This window comes from Malurus melanocephalus, unplaced genomic scaffold (assembly GCF_030028575.1).
Source record: "Malurus melanocephalus ecotype Western Australia unplaced genomic scaffold, MMel_1.1 scaffold_319, whole genome shotgun sequence".
Lineage (NCBI taxonomy): Eukaryota > Metazoa > Chordata > Aves > Passeriformes > Maluridae > Malurus > Malurus melanocephalus.
Window position 1 is genome coordinate 836,910 of NW_026623551.1, and position 13,593 is coordinate 850,502.

The following is a 13,593-nucleotide window of genomic DNA, read 5'->3' on the forward strand; positions in this document are numbered from 1 at the left end:
CCAGTGTGTGATAYCCCAGCACTGGCACAGGGAACTATTCCCTTCTTGATCCTTTTTTACCAAGGACAAACCCCAGGCACGTGCTCTGCCTCTCCCAGCGAGCCCTGACCCCGGCTGTCCAGGAAACCCTGATCCCCCTGAAGCAGAAAAGCAGTGAGGGCAGGGTGATGTGGCAGGGCTGCAGCACATGTGGGGTGTGACATCCACGGGCCCAGCTGGAGCTGCTGGCAGTGCCAGCGAGCTGCTTCCTGTGCTCTGTGACCTTCATGTGAGGACAGGAAGGACAAGGTTCTGTGCCACCATSGGTGCCCGCAGTGCCACAGCACCCCATGACCCTGCAGGGCTCACTGCTGCTCCGTGCATGGCTCCAGCCTGGCTGAGTGGACATTGGCACCCAGTCCCTGCAGCCTTCAGCTCAGAACAGCCAGCCCTGCCAGACCAGTCTGTGCCAGGGGACAGCACTGACCAGGGGACAGGAGTGACCAGGGGACAGGAGTGACTAGGGGACAAGAGTGACCAGGGGACAGCACTGACCAGGGGACAGGATTGACCAGGGGACAGGATTGACCAGGGACAGGATTGACCAAGGGCAAGGGGATTTATCAAGGGGCACACACAGAGGGGGTGACACCACGCCAAGGATGGAAGGACGTTCCCCAGAGCACGAGGGACAGCAAGGACCTTCAGCCCAGAGCTCAGCCACCCCARGGACACTGCAGGAGCAGCAGCCACTTGTTCAAGAGCTGTTTCACTCTCCCCAGGTCAGAAAGGGCTTTCCTGAGGCTTAGGGAGGGCTCCTGCCCCTGTGCCCAGCCCTGAGGCTCCTCTGCAGGGCCGTGTCCAGCTCTGACCCTCACCCAGCAGGGACAGGGAGCTCCTCCAGCAGGGCTGGTGCAGGCTGAGGATGAGGAGGGGCTGCAGCATCCCCGTGCCCAGGGAAGGCTTAGGGAGCTGGGGCTGCTCAGCCCCCAGAGGAGTTCCAGCCCAGAGGGGCCTCAGCCCTGGGTGTCTCTGGGTGTCCCTGGGTGCAGGGAGGGTCAGAGCAGGGCCAGGCTCTGCTCCCTGGGCCCAGCAGTGGCACCAGAGGGACGGGCAGGGACTGAGCCCAGGGAGCTCCCTGGACAGGGGCAGAACTTCTGTCCTGGGCAGTGCCCAGCCCTGGCCAGGCTGCCCAGGGAGGGGCTGGAGTCTCCCTGAGCGGGGACATTGCAGAGCCCTCTGGACACAGCCCTGTGCCCTGTGCTCTGGGATGGCCCTGCCTGAGCAGGGGGTGGCACCAGGGACCCTCTGGGGTCCCACAGCCTGACCCAGCCTGGGATTCTGTGAAGGCAAAGCACCCTCAGAGCTGCTGCTAAAGGATGAACATGAACCATGAACAGGGCTCTGCTGCTCTGGGCCCATTCCCATCTCTTCCCCAGCTGTTTTCCTACTGTTTGGGCAGCAACCCCSRRGCACTGCTGCCCYACGGGGTCACTGCATCCCCACTTCWTTCCTCAGCAGGGGAYTCCCCTGTGCCCCAGCCAACAYCCCAGGGCTTGGGAAAACACTCTGGGGTTTATGGACAACAACCAGGACAAGTTCCCAAAGTTCCTCAACCTGCAGAATRTGGTCCAGTCCCCCAGAGGGAAACAAAGCCCAAACCAACCAGCAGAGGATCCCAGATCTGTCTGGGAGGGAGGAGAGCTCACAGATCATTGGTTGTTTTCTTGCTCAGCACATCTGGTTAAATGTATTTTTGAAAAAAAAAAGCATCAACTTGATTCTAAAACCTCCAAGGATGGAAGATCTCCCCCTTCCCTCCTGAGCTGGACCCTCATCACTAATTTGCAGCTCATTCCTCATTTGGATATGCGTTGGGGAGCAGCGATGGCTGCATGAAACATCTTTCAGCAGAGATTTCTCATGCTGACGATGAGGAGGATTCACACCCTCAGTGCCTGCTCCAAGCACTTGTCTGCCAAACTAAGGTACCTCTAAATCACTGTCACAAACTCAGGGCTGTCAGGGAATGAGGCTCCAGCACTCAAACACGGTGTTTGGGAAGGGCACAAACTAAATTTCCCACACTGATCCCTTTCTTTTCCCTCTCCATTTAATTTCAGGGGTAGAGGACTCAGGACAAGAAACAAAAGAAGCCTCTGGGAGTCCACCTGCTGTTTAACATGAACTCCTCTGTCAAAAAGTGCTTCTCAGCACAGGAAATTTAACATGAAGATCATTTCAATGAGAGCAGCTCCAGAAAGGATCAGACTTGCTCCACGTAGCAGTGGACAAAGGGGGGGCTCGTGTTGTTTGCTGCAGAGAGAAATAGCACAAAAGCTTTTTATCTTTTATTCCTGGGCTTCCTTTGAAAATGGATGTAGCAACTAATCCCAGACATGTTGGATGAGGCTGTCAGATCATCCTGGGAACAATTTGTTATTAAGTTCAGTCCTTTACTGAGGCTCAAGAACTTGGTGCAGAAGTTCAGTTAAAAGCATGAAATCCATTATCAGCCTAACTAGGCCAAGGCCAGTCTGGACAGGGCTGGGAGCGACCTGGGCTGCTGGAAGGGGTCCCTGGGGTGGAATGAGGTGAGTTTAAGGTCCCTTCCAACCCAAAGCAGCCCAGCTTTCTGAGGTTCTGTACCCTCCTCACTGAGGTGAGGGATTTGCAGCTCACCCCTTTGCCCTTCTGTATTAAACAAGAGCTGGGCTTTGGCTGGAGGAAAGAAAACAGCCAGGACAAAATCCTCTCTCTCACATGAAACCAGGGCCTTTCCCCTCCCTTCTCCCATTCTCAGTCTGGATTACCCAGTCTGGATTTTGCAGCCATCCCAGTCTCCAGCCTGGCAGGAGCAGGGACAGAGCAGGGCCAGCTCTGCCAACCCCCGGGGCTGAGCACAGCAGGCACAACCCATGCTCTCACAAACTCCCTGTGCCCACTGGTGCTTCCAGAGTGCCCAGCTCAGAGCTGCCCATGAGCAGTGACTCAAATGAGCTCAGTGCCAGCTCCCCTCAGCCTCCCTCAAAGGACTGAATCAGTATGGAAGCTTTGTCAGGCACTGTGAGAACTTGGGGCTCAGATTTGTCTCCAGATAAATTAACATCACCCTTCCCACACAGAGCAGCCTGGGAATTGCACACCCAGCCCAGGAAAGGGCCCTATTCCTCAGGAATTCCCAGCTGGGGGAGCTGCCCATACCCCCCCCACATTTCATAGTCCCACAGAACAATTCCTGAGAGCTCAGGGCACGGCTGGGAGAGGACAGGGAGGTGCCACTGCCCAGGAGCACTGCAGGGCTCTGGGTACCAGAACCACGAGTTTGACCAGGGCAGGGGTAGGGCACTGTCCCTGTGCTGGCACTGCTGGGGCACCTCCAGCCCTGGGGGCAGCTTTGAGCCCTCAGGACAAGAAGGACATTGAGGGGTGGAGGGTGTCCAGGGCAGGGAACGGCTCTGGGGAAGGGTCTGGAGCCCCAGGAGCAGCTGAGGGAGCTGGGAAAGGGGCTCAGCCTGGAGCAAAGGAGGCTCCGGGGGGACCTTGTGGCTCTGCACAACTCCCTGACAGGAGGGGGCAGCCGGGGGGGATTTGGGATCTGATCCCAGGAACAGGGACAGGAGGAGAGGGAACGGCCTCAGGCTGGGCCAGGGCAGGGGGGATATCAGCAGGAATTTCTCCATGGAAACGGTGGCCAGGCCTTGGCAGGGACTGCCCAGGGAGGGTTGGAGTGCCCATCCCTGGACATGTCCAAGGAGGACACCTGGAGGTGGCACTGAGTGCTCTGGGCTGGGGACACGGTGGGGATCGGGCACAGCTTGGACTCGATGGGCCAGGAGGGATTTTCCAGCCCCAGGGATCGTGGGATTAAGAGGAAAACCCAGCAAACAGCAGTTCCCCACGAGTTCATGCCATCCCCACAAGCTGCCGCCCGCCCTTGCAGCTGAGCAGGGCTCCACCAACTGGAACAGCCCTTAATTGGCTCTTGTGCTATCAGCGTTTCAAGGACCCTTCACAGTGCAGTTGCTTGGAGGAGAAAATGCACCTGCGAGTGAGCTGTGTCCTCCTCTCCTCTTCACCTTGACCAGGGTATTTTTAGCTCTATGGACAGACTTGCCAATACTTTCACCTTCAGTTGTTTGCAAGGAAACTTCTGACAGCTCCCGGTAATGAACACTCAGGGTCAAGAGAGGCAGTAGGAAAGAAGTGATGGGCAAGAGCAACTTCCCAGACGGCTTTTTCAGTATTTTCTGCCTTCAGTATTTCAGCTCCCCCTGTTCCCACARATTTCCCTGCTCACAGAGAATTGAGATTGCACTGGATTTCAATACCCAGGGTTTGGCCTGAGGTGTTGCATGAGAGCAGCTGTACTTGCACACCCAGAGCCCCTGAGCACGCTGCCCACGAGCCTCTGCAGCAGCAGGTGCCACTCAGCTCCTCTGAGCCTCACAAATCCACTAATCTGAGTTCATTTGGCAGAGAATGGTCCAACACTGTCATCTGAGAAGGCAGAAAAAAAAATTCAAAGCAAYGTTCATTATTCAAAGGCAGTGTGTGCTGGCTGCTCAGCCCAGCAGGTAAGGTGTCAGCAGCTGGCAGCTCAGCAAACACAGCCTTGGCCTCCATCAGAGCCCAGAGCAGGAACAGCAGGGGCAGACAGGCACTGCTCTCCCTCACTGACATGCTGCTGGCCCAGGGTGCTGCAGGAACCACCACAAAMCTGCCCTGACCCACAGAGCCCGGGCTGACAGTGCCCCAAGAGCACCAGGTCACCGCCCAGCTCAGGGGCAAAGGCTCCCTTGCTGCTCAGACCCCCTGGGCTGGGTCGGCTTCCAAAAAAGGCAGATTTCTCTGGAGCAGGAGGGTGGCAGAGCCACCAAACTCCAGCACTCACGTCTGAATGTCCTTTCTGTGCTGCAGCTTCAAGGGAGACTCTGAGAGCCTCTGCAAAGGGACACGTGGGGATTTGTAACTGCTCCCTGAATTTCCAGCTTTCCCTCAGCAGCCTGTTTCCAGTGTAACCAGGAAATCTTTCATTATTTCATCTCTTCACCTCTCACAGCACCTTATATTCACAGCCTTCACTGTCCCATCTGACACATCCTGTTCTGCTTTTGTCACTGAATTCCTCCCCACGTGGAGAACTGCTCAAAGCTGCTGCACTTCACACACCTGAACGTTCAAACCATGGAAATATGCTCCCAACACACCCAGAAACTACCCTATGGCACATCTGAAAAATTCTCCAATCTTCTATACTCCTGCAGAAAGTAGAAGCAGGCAAGGTGAGAAGGAAGCAAAAAGGTGTGCTAAGTCAGCAAAGTGCAGAAGGAAGGACGAAGCCATTTCCAAGGACACTCCTGAGTGGGTACCTTTTCAGCCAAGGCCTTCAGGCTGTCTAGAAATCTCTGCCAGAAGTCCTTGAAGAGGGGTCTGTCGATCCTCCTCAGGCTCTCCTTGGTGCTGGCGTCCACACTGACATAGAGCTGGGTCACAGGCTCCAGCCTCCTGCAAGGGAAGGGACAAAGGCATTGCTGCTCTCCAGAATCTGCTGCTGCAGTTTGTGCTCTGTTCCCAGAGCAGCAACAGCAACSGGACAGAACTTCCAGGGAAAACCACCAAGGCCCAGTTGTTCATATGTGCTGAGTGACCATCAATAGCAAGGAGTTATCACCTAATTCAGCAAACACCCCCAGGGCTGGGAACTCACCCGCACAGCCCTCACAATTCCATTGCCATTTCCTCACTGCACCAGGACAGGTTTCAACCCAGTGGAGCTGGGACACATTGGGAAAGGCTTCCCAGAGGAAGGGGTTCAGGTGAGGGATGGAAAGGTTCTGCTTCTCCTGGGTGAGATGAACACAGCTCTGCCCTTTCCCCAAGGTCTGTCTGGCCTGGCCCATGGGAAAACAATCCCACTCAACAGAAATGGACACCAGYAGGAACTTCCCCATGGAAAGGGTGGTTAGGCCTTGGCAGGGGCTGCCCAGGGAGGGTTGGAGTCCCCATCCCTGGAGGTGCCCAAGGAACACTGGAGGTGGCACTGAGTGCTCTGGGCTGGGGACAAGGTTGGGATTGGACACTGTTTGGCCTTGATGATCCCAAAAGGCTTTTCCAGCCTCAGGAATTCTGTGACTGCCATCATTCAGCCATAATTCAACCACTTCCTACTGCTGGACWTGCTGAACTCCCCTGACTTGCAGCTGGGGCATCAATGATATTTTTGAAGGGATCTCAAAGCTGTTCAGAAAATAAACCCCCACTCAAACCTCAAAAGTGCTCCCCTCCCCTGCCAAGGCTCTTATTCCACAGAAACCCTGGAGCAAAGCCCTTCTGGTCACACTGTGCTGGTCACAGCACAAYGCTTCTGGAAAGGTCACAGCTCCTGTGCTGTAGGAGGAGTCTGGGTTGGGGATGATCCCCTCCATAAATGCCAGGGGAATAAAGGAGAAGCAGCACCACCACAGTGAAGGAATCATGGAGGGCATTGAGAGCAACCCCAGAAGGAGCTCCCTGAAAATCCCAGAATCCCTGAGGCTGGAAAAGCCCTTCAGGGTCACCAGGCCCAGCTTGTGCCCAATGATGCCCACCTGGTCACCAGCCCAGGGCACTGAGTGCCACATCCAGGCCTTCTCTGGGCACCTCCAGAGCTGGGGACACAGCTCAGGGATGGAGACAAACCCTTCCCAGTGACAGAGGTGACAGGCAGTGAGAATAACACACCCACCCCTCCTGGCAGCTCCCACCCCGGGGGCTTGGAGATGAACAAACATGACCTGGTTTACCACAGAGCTCTGAGCATTTGCGGACAGCATTTGGGGAATGCTTTGTGTGAAGTCTGTAATGAGCAGGCACCAGGCCCAGCTACATTTGGTTTTCAGAGAAGATGAGAAGAAATCAGAAGCTATTGCTGAGCTGCCAAACAGTGCCACCTAAAAATACACTGAGCCCTGGCCGCCCCAAAGGTGACAGAGGGACCAGGACTGGCCAGGATGAGACTCTGTGTGTCCAGAAAAACTCACTTGGACACTCAAGCAACCACCTGAACACATCCTCTCTGTGTCTGTTTAGACAGCAAAATGAAACAACCCAGAACAAACTGAACATTTCAGGTTAAAATTCAGTTTTGTAAACAAGTTTGTCTGGACTGGCAGCCCAAAGCCACAGACTCCAAAATGACCAAATGTTCTGGGCCTAAGTGGATTGAAGTGCTCCATTTCAAGGGATACTGAGCCAAACTCTTCTCTTTACTCAGTGCTGTCTTTGCTTAATTAAAAGGGGCCCCAGTGAAGATGAAGAGGGTGTTTTTCAAAAGAGGGGCTGAGAAAAATCATCTCTTCTCAAACCTAAGGACAGGCAGCAGCCAGACTCCCTGTCAGCGTGGGGCAAATGGAGGAATTCGAATTCCAGAAATCCCCAGGAAGGGATTTCAGCCCCACAGTGCCTCAARGAGGAATGGTGCACAGGGCCCTGCACAGCTGGGAATCGAGCCAGGGTGAGCTGGGGCAGCTTCTGCCAGGGGGGAACAAGGGGAAAGGGCAGCCATGGGTGCAGTGAGAATGAGGACACAGCCCAGGGCTCCTGGGAAACAGCCTGGGGCAGAATTAACAGCAAATCCACCTGAATGGAACCAGGATGGATTTCAGGCTGGATTTCTGAGCCAGCCCAGACAYCTGAGGTGAAATCCAGGAGAGCAAACCCATGGCATTTACACATGGRCTGGGCAGAAATCCTGAGCTGAAATTCTCAGTTGCGCTGTGCCACTCAATCAATAAAGTGAATTCAGGCCGCCAGCCCTGAGGTGCTTCACCAGGCAGAGCCCACAAGGGACAGGGACAGCAACATCAAAAATGAGCATTTGCTTGTGAGCATTAATATGTTTTATTGTTATTATTATTATAATTATTTGAATTAAATGCAAACCCACCCAGGAGGGTTGTTCACAGCCATGGGTCACTGACAGGAGACAGGTAAGGGTTCAGCAGGAGCTCACCTGGTGTGAAAACTCCCTCAGCTCATTGTGATCCTGGGAAGGTGAAGCTGCAACCCAGAGAGGAAGAGGGAACAGGCACAGGGGGCACAGCTGGAGCCTGAACCCAGCAACAGCCCAGGCCCTGCTCCTCTYTCCCAGAAAGGGGTGGGAAGGACCTTAAAGCCCCCCCTGCCATGGCAGGGACACCTCCCGCTGTCCCAGGCTGCTCCCAGCCCCAATGTCCAGCCTGGCCTTGGRCACTGCCAGGGATCCAGGGGCAGCCACAGCTGCTCTGGGCACCCTGTGCCAGGGCCTYCCCACCCTCACAGGGAGGAATTCCTTCCCAATAGCCCATCCATCCCTGCACTCTGACAGGGGAGCCATTCCCTGTGTCCTGTCTCTCGCCCCCAGTTCCTCTCCAGCTCTCCTGCACCAGAGGTCACCCTGACTGTTTCAGGACGAACTTTTTGACTCCAGTTCCTCTGCTGACAGCACAGAAGTGAGCTGGGTGCCTACTTCAGTTCCCATATTAAGCAAGTCATCTGCTTTGATGAGCCAAAGATCAGTTGCAATTTTTAAGAYAGCAAGACTAGCATTTTATYCCTTTCTTTTTTGTTTCTTTTTAAAAAGATTCAGCAGATCCGAAAAGTGCAGCTTCAAAATAGTGTGTGCTCTCTTTTTAGACTGCTATATTTAGGGAAGAGCAATTTCTATCTATCAGGCACATAATACATGACTTAAAGTAACTTGATTACACAATTATTCAATCATTTGGAATGCCTTTGTAGTGTATAATTACTCAGTCCCAAATTGCCTGCCCTCCCCGCTCAGTGGCGGATTCAGAGCACGAGAAGGGGCGCAGAGGAAGCTCTCCCAGGAGCACTGAGGAGTGAGAGGAGTGAGCTTGAATGAGCTGAGGGACACAGCAAGGCCACCCTGCACGCTGCTCCCACAGCTCCAGGCTGGGCTCTGCTGCTGTTTGGAACTGCTGCAATTCTGAGGGGCTCCCAAACCCCCCAGGGGCTGCATTTACCCACACGCTGCACTGCTTCAGAGTTTGCTAACAGCAGCCTGGATGCTCCAAAACATCACAAAAAGGGATCCTTTACAGTTGTAAAAACTCTGAAAGAGTTCATTAAAATGTTCCAAAACATCACAAAAAGGGGATCCTTTACTGTTGTAAAGACTCTGAAAGAGTTAATGAAAATATTCACAAAAAGGGACCCTTTACAGTTGTAAGGACTCTGAAATAGTTCAAGAAGATATTTGGAAGATTTCTCTCAAGTYCCTGGGAGGGAGGTGAACCATCCTGCTCTGCTGATGAACACGTGCTCGTCACCTCTCCTCATGCTGCTGGAGCTGCTGGGCTGGGCAGGGTCTTGGGCTGAGCCTTGAGAGCTGCTCCTCTGCACTCACAGCAGGGACCAGCCCCACAGGGCACCCTCGGAGCTCAGCACCCTGCTCTGGCTGGCAGGAGGACAGCAGTGATCCCAAACTGCAGCTCACCCTCTGCTCCCCTCCTGTCAGACCTTCTCAGGTGCCCCACTCCATCCTCTCCACTTCCACAAGTGATCAGTTTGTTTTAGATATGAAAAAGAACATCAAAGTGGGGGGAGGGAGAAAGAGATGAGAAGGAACAGGAGCAGACTGAGGTTAAAATCAAACACGAGGGGGGTTTTTCAGCGCTCATGCAGAGTGGCTCTGAGAGGACACTGAACAGGATCAGGACATAGCTCAGCACCCCAGAGATTCAGTGGGAGCTCARCAGGAATTCCCTGCAGCTCTTACCTGATCTCCTCAGGGAACTGGGCGTTGGTGACCAGGAAGGTGGAGATGTCATGCTGGTGCAGCAGCCTGACGAAGCGGTTGATCTGGGGGTACATGATGGGCTCCCCCACCAGGGACAGGGCGCAGTGCTTCACCCTCAGGGCTTCCTCCAGGCGAGCTGCCTTCACTCCTGACACACCTGGACAGGGAGAACAGCCTTAGATCAGCCATGGCTGGGGYCCTGAGCRGCCTGGRCTGGAGGAAGGTAGCCCAGGGGTTACAACAAGGTGAGCTTCAAGGTCCCTTCTAAACCAAATCCTTCTGTGGTTCTGTAACAAATCCCCCTCCCAAACATCTGCAGTCAGAACACACCCTGGCACCAGGAGGGTCCCAGAGCCCTCCARAGGCACAGGGGACACCAAGCCACAGCCAGGACCTGGGGAGCAGCTCCCCAGCACTCCTGGAACAGCAACCCTGGAACAGCAACCCCAGATTCCCAGGCTGGCTGTGCCTTGTGTGCTGCTAAGAACAATTTGCTGAGAACACCTGAGCCAGGCTGAAACACCTGAGCCAGGCTTAAATATCTGCACCAGGCTTAAACATCTGAGCCAGGCTGAAACATCTGAGCCAAAATGAAACACCCGAGCCAGGCTCAAACACCTAAGCCAAAATGAAACACCTGAGCCAGGCTCAAACACCTGAGCCAGGCTCAAACATCTGAGCCAGGCTGAAACACCTAAGCCAAAATTAAACACCTGAGCCAGGCTCAAACACCTGAACCAAAACGAAACACCTGAGCCAGGCTGAAACATCTGAGCCAGGCTGAAACACCTGAGCCAGGCTGAAACGTCTCAGCCAAACTTAAATACCTCAGCAGAGATTAAACATCTGAGCTGAGCTTAAACACCTGAGTCAGGCTGAAACACCTGAGCCAAGCTTAAATACCTGAGTAGAAATGAAACACCAGAGCCAAAATGAAACTCCTGAGCCAAGCTTTCCCCTRCTGAGACCTCAGGGATGCTGCTGCCTGCTGAGACACCAACACCCAGGCAGGCTACACCACTTTGAGCAGGAGGCTCAGAGCAGAAGCCCAGGGCATGGCTGTGTCACTGCCAGTCCCCATGGGCCCCAGGAGGAGCAGCTCTCGCAGGGCTGAGTTCAGCTCCCCAGGCAGAGCTGGCACTGAACACAGACAGGCACACACAGAATGTGCAGCCCACAGAGGATGTGCTCAGATGAAAACACAGCCCCTGATGCAGTCCAGAGCAGCCAGAGACCTTTCAGGAGGATGAGGAAAATACAGGCAGCTCAAATGCAGCAGCCATGTGCAAACAGCACCTGAGTCCCATCCCTGACGCCCTGGGAGCAGGGCAGGTGGAGGCTCCTCCAGCCCACCCACACCTGACCAGGTGCTCAGGACCCCGATGAAATCAGCTGCCTCCAAACAAGCTCCTGCTCCAGATCTGTCACTTCACATTTCCCTGACGCGCCTTGATGTATTTGAATCTTATCCGAGGCTTTGGATTGGGGGTTGGTCTGCTTTAAAGATTAAAAACAAAGCCTGGAGTGTGAATCCAGGTCCTCAGCTCCCCTCGTGTTGCCTTGACGCTGCAGTACAGGAAATCACAGCTCTGCTGCACAGCCCAGATAAAAGAGGTGCTGGAGGATGTTGCTCCAGCCTCACATAGCAAAGCTGGTTTGGAAGCAGAGCAGGGCTCAGTGCATTTTAAAGCAGCCAGGCTGGGTCCTGAGGAAGTGACAGGACTAATGGTTATTCCATAGGAACCTGACAGCACTAAATGAGAGCTTTATTGGAGAAGAAAGCAGCATCTCCAGCACATGCTGAGATTAAAGAACCAACTCTCATATTCCTAAAACTACTGCAGGAGTTTGGGAATGAATTAATTTCTCTCTCTCAGCACCTTGCACCTGCACTCTCACCATTACCTTGCCAGCTCTGTGAGCACAGAACAAAACCCCAACAACCCGTAAAGTCTGAAAGAACTTTCCCAGACGCTTCACACCAAAGCTGCACATCTGGCCCGAGGAGGGAGAGGTTTTGTAAACAACCAYGTGAGCACACGAATCAGCACCAGGCAGGGACAAAGTGCCCAGGATTGGTGGCATTCCACGAGGGCATGGACTGCCCTGAATCCCTATGGCTCTGCTCCTGCCATCAGCTCCCAGCAGAGCACAGCCCCCTGGAAAAGCTGATTGCAGCTGCTCTCCTGCTGCTCCAGTTAACCTGGGAAAAGATAGCAGCACCTGGCACACCCCTGGAGAGGCTGGGGCTGACTCTGGGTACCTCTTGGAAGGACCTGAGCAGCACCACAAGAGCCTGGGGGGATGAGGGAGCTGCTCCATCCATGTTTATCCATGGATGCTCCAAGGATTTCCTAGGACAGTTCACGCACTCCTGTTTGRTTTTTCCCTGTATTATCAGACTCCACTCTCCCCTCTCTGAGTTATGTTTCCATCCCGTGCGTGCCCTTTGCAAGGGCACAGAGATTTACAAGTGACTCCCAGAATAATGCATCCATCAAATAAAGTTCCCACCTTGGCTCCCCATCAGCAAGGGGCCTCTCCATCAGTTACTCTAACAGGGAATTATGGCACTTTAATGTCTGAGCTCTCCAAACTCAGCACAAACGATGGCAACACTAAAGCAGAAGATGATTTATCATCACCCACAGGCACCCGCAGCTCCCTCAGCACTGCTGCTGCTCCAGCCCCTTCCCCAGCTCGTCCCTGCCCTGGACATGCAGCTCTATTCCAGGAGCTCCAGCAGCCTGATGGAGGTGCCCAAACCTRCCCCAGGCCTGGAGGTGCCCCAGCAGTGCCAGCACAGGGGACAGAGCATGGTCACAACCTTCATTCACCACCCACAGCAGTCTGGGCCACCTCAGTGCTCAAGCAGGCAGTTCCTGGGGTTCTGCTGTTTTTTTTTCTTTAAAAATCAACCCCAATAAATGCCCTGTTCTCTGTGCTGGGTTGGCTGCAGGAGCCAGCTCTGTTCCTGCTCCAGGCAGCTCCAGCCCTGGCGCTGCACACTGGGGACTCTGGTCCTGCTGGAGCTGAACCCTTCCCTGTCCCTGGCCCTGTCCCTGTCTCTTCCCCTGTCCCAGTCCCTTCCCCTGTCCCTGTCCCTTCTCCTGTCCCCATCCCCGTCCCTGTCCTTGTCCCTGTCCCTGCCCCTATCCCTTCCCCGCTCCTGTCTCTTCTCCTGTCCTCAACCCTGTCCCCGTCCCTGTCCCTTTCCCCATCCCTGTCCTTGTCCCTGTCCCTTCCCCTGTCCCCTTCCCTGTCCCTGTCCCTTCCCCGGTCCCTTCCCCAGCTCACTCACATTGCTCCTACTCCATTTTGCTGCCACTGTAACAGTATTTCTCCCCACACCTCAGGGCAGAGCGATGTAAAATTCACCACATGGAACAGGAGCTCCTGGGCTTTTTCTCACCAATTTTTCTTCTCCTTAATAAACCTTGGACTCAAAGCACCCAGGACAGGAACCTTGCCATCTATCACTCTGGAAAAGCCAACCAGCCTTTCTTTTCCCACTTTGCAGCAGAGTTCCAGTCCAGAGCTTTTCTTTTTCTTCCTTTCACAGTTCAAGGTCAGGGGTAACTGTGCTCAGGATGCACAGGCACGTTTCAGTAATATTTATGAATTTGTTTCATGGAAAACAGACTCCAAAAAGAGAGAAGTGGGATGTCCTGGCASGCCTCCTGCCTTCAGCAGCATTTCAGACACAGAGAATTCCATCCATAATCATTGCCTCTCCTCAGCCCTTTGTGCAGACAGCAGGGTAAGGGAAGGAGAAGGTCATTCCTCAGTCCAGGGCTTCACCCCAAAGAGCTGAAAGCCTCCAGGGCTGGAGG

The 13,593-nt window shown here is 54.3% G+C and overlaps 1 protein-coding gene across 1 annotated transcript in view; it reads right to left on the reverse strand.

Moving 5' to 3' along the window:
* The window catches only part of LOC130580248 (S-adenosyl-L-methionine-dependent tRNA 4-demethylwyosine synthase TYW1-like), an 82,063-nt gene that overhangs the window by 31,109 nt on the left and 37,361 nt on the right, over window positions 1-13,593 (reverse strand). The window contains exons 9-10 of the mRNA XM_057377610.1: window positions 9,740-9,917; window positions 5,352-5,487 (exon numbers count right to left, since the gene is read on the reverse strand). Coding sequence (XP_057233593.1) covers window positions 5,352-5,487; window positions 9,740-9,917 — 314 coding nt within the window. The remainder of the gene's footprint in view (window positions 1-5,351; window positions 5,488-9,739; window positions 9,918-13,593) is intronic.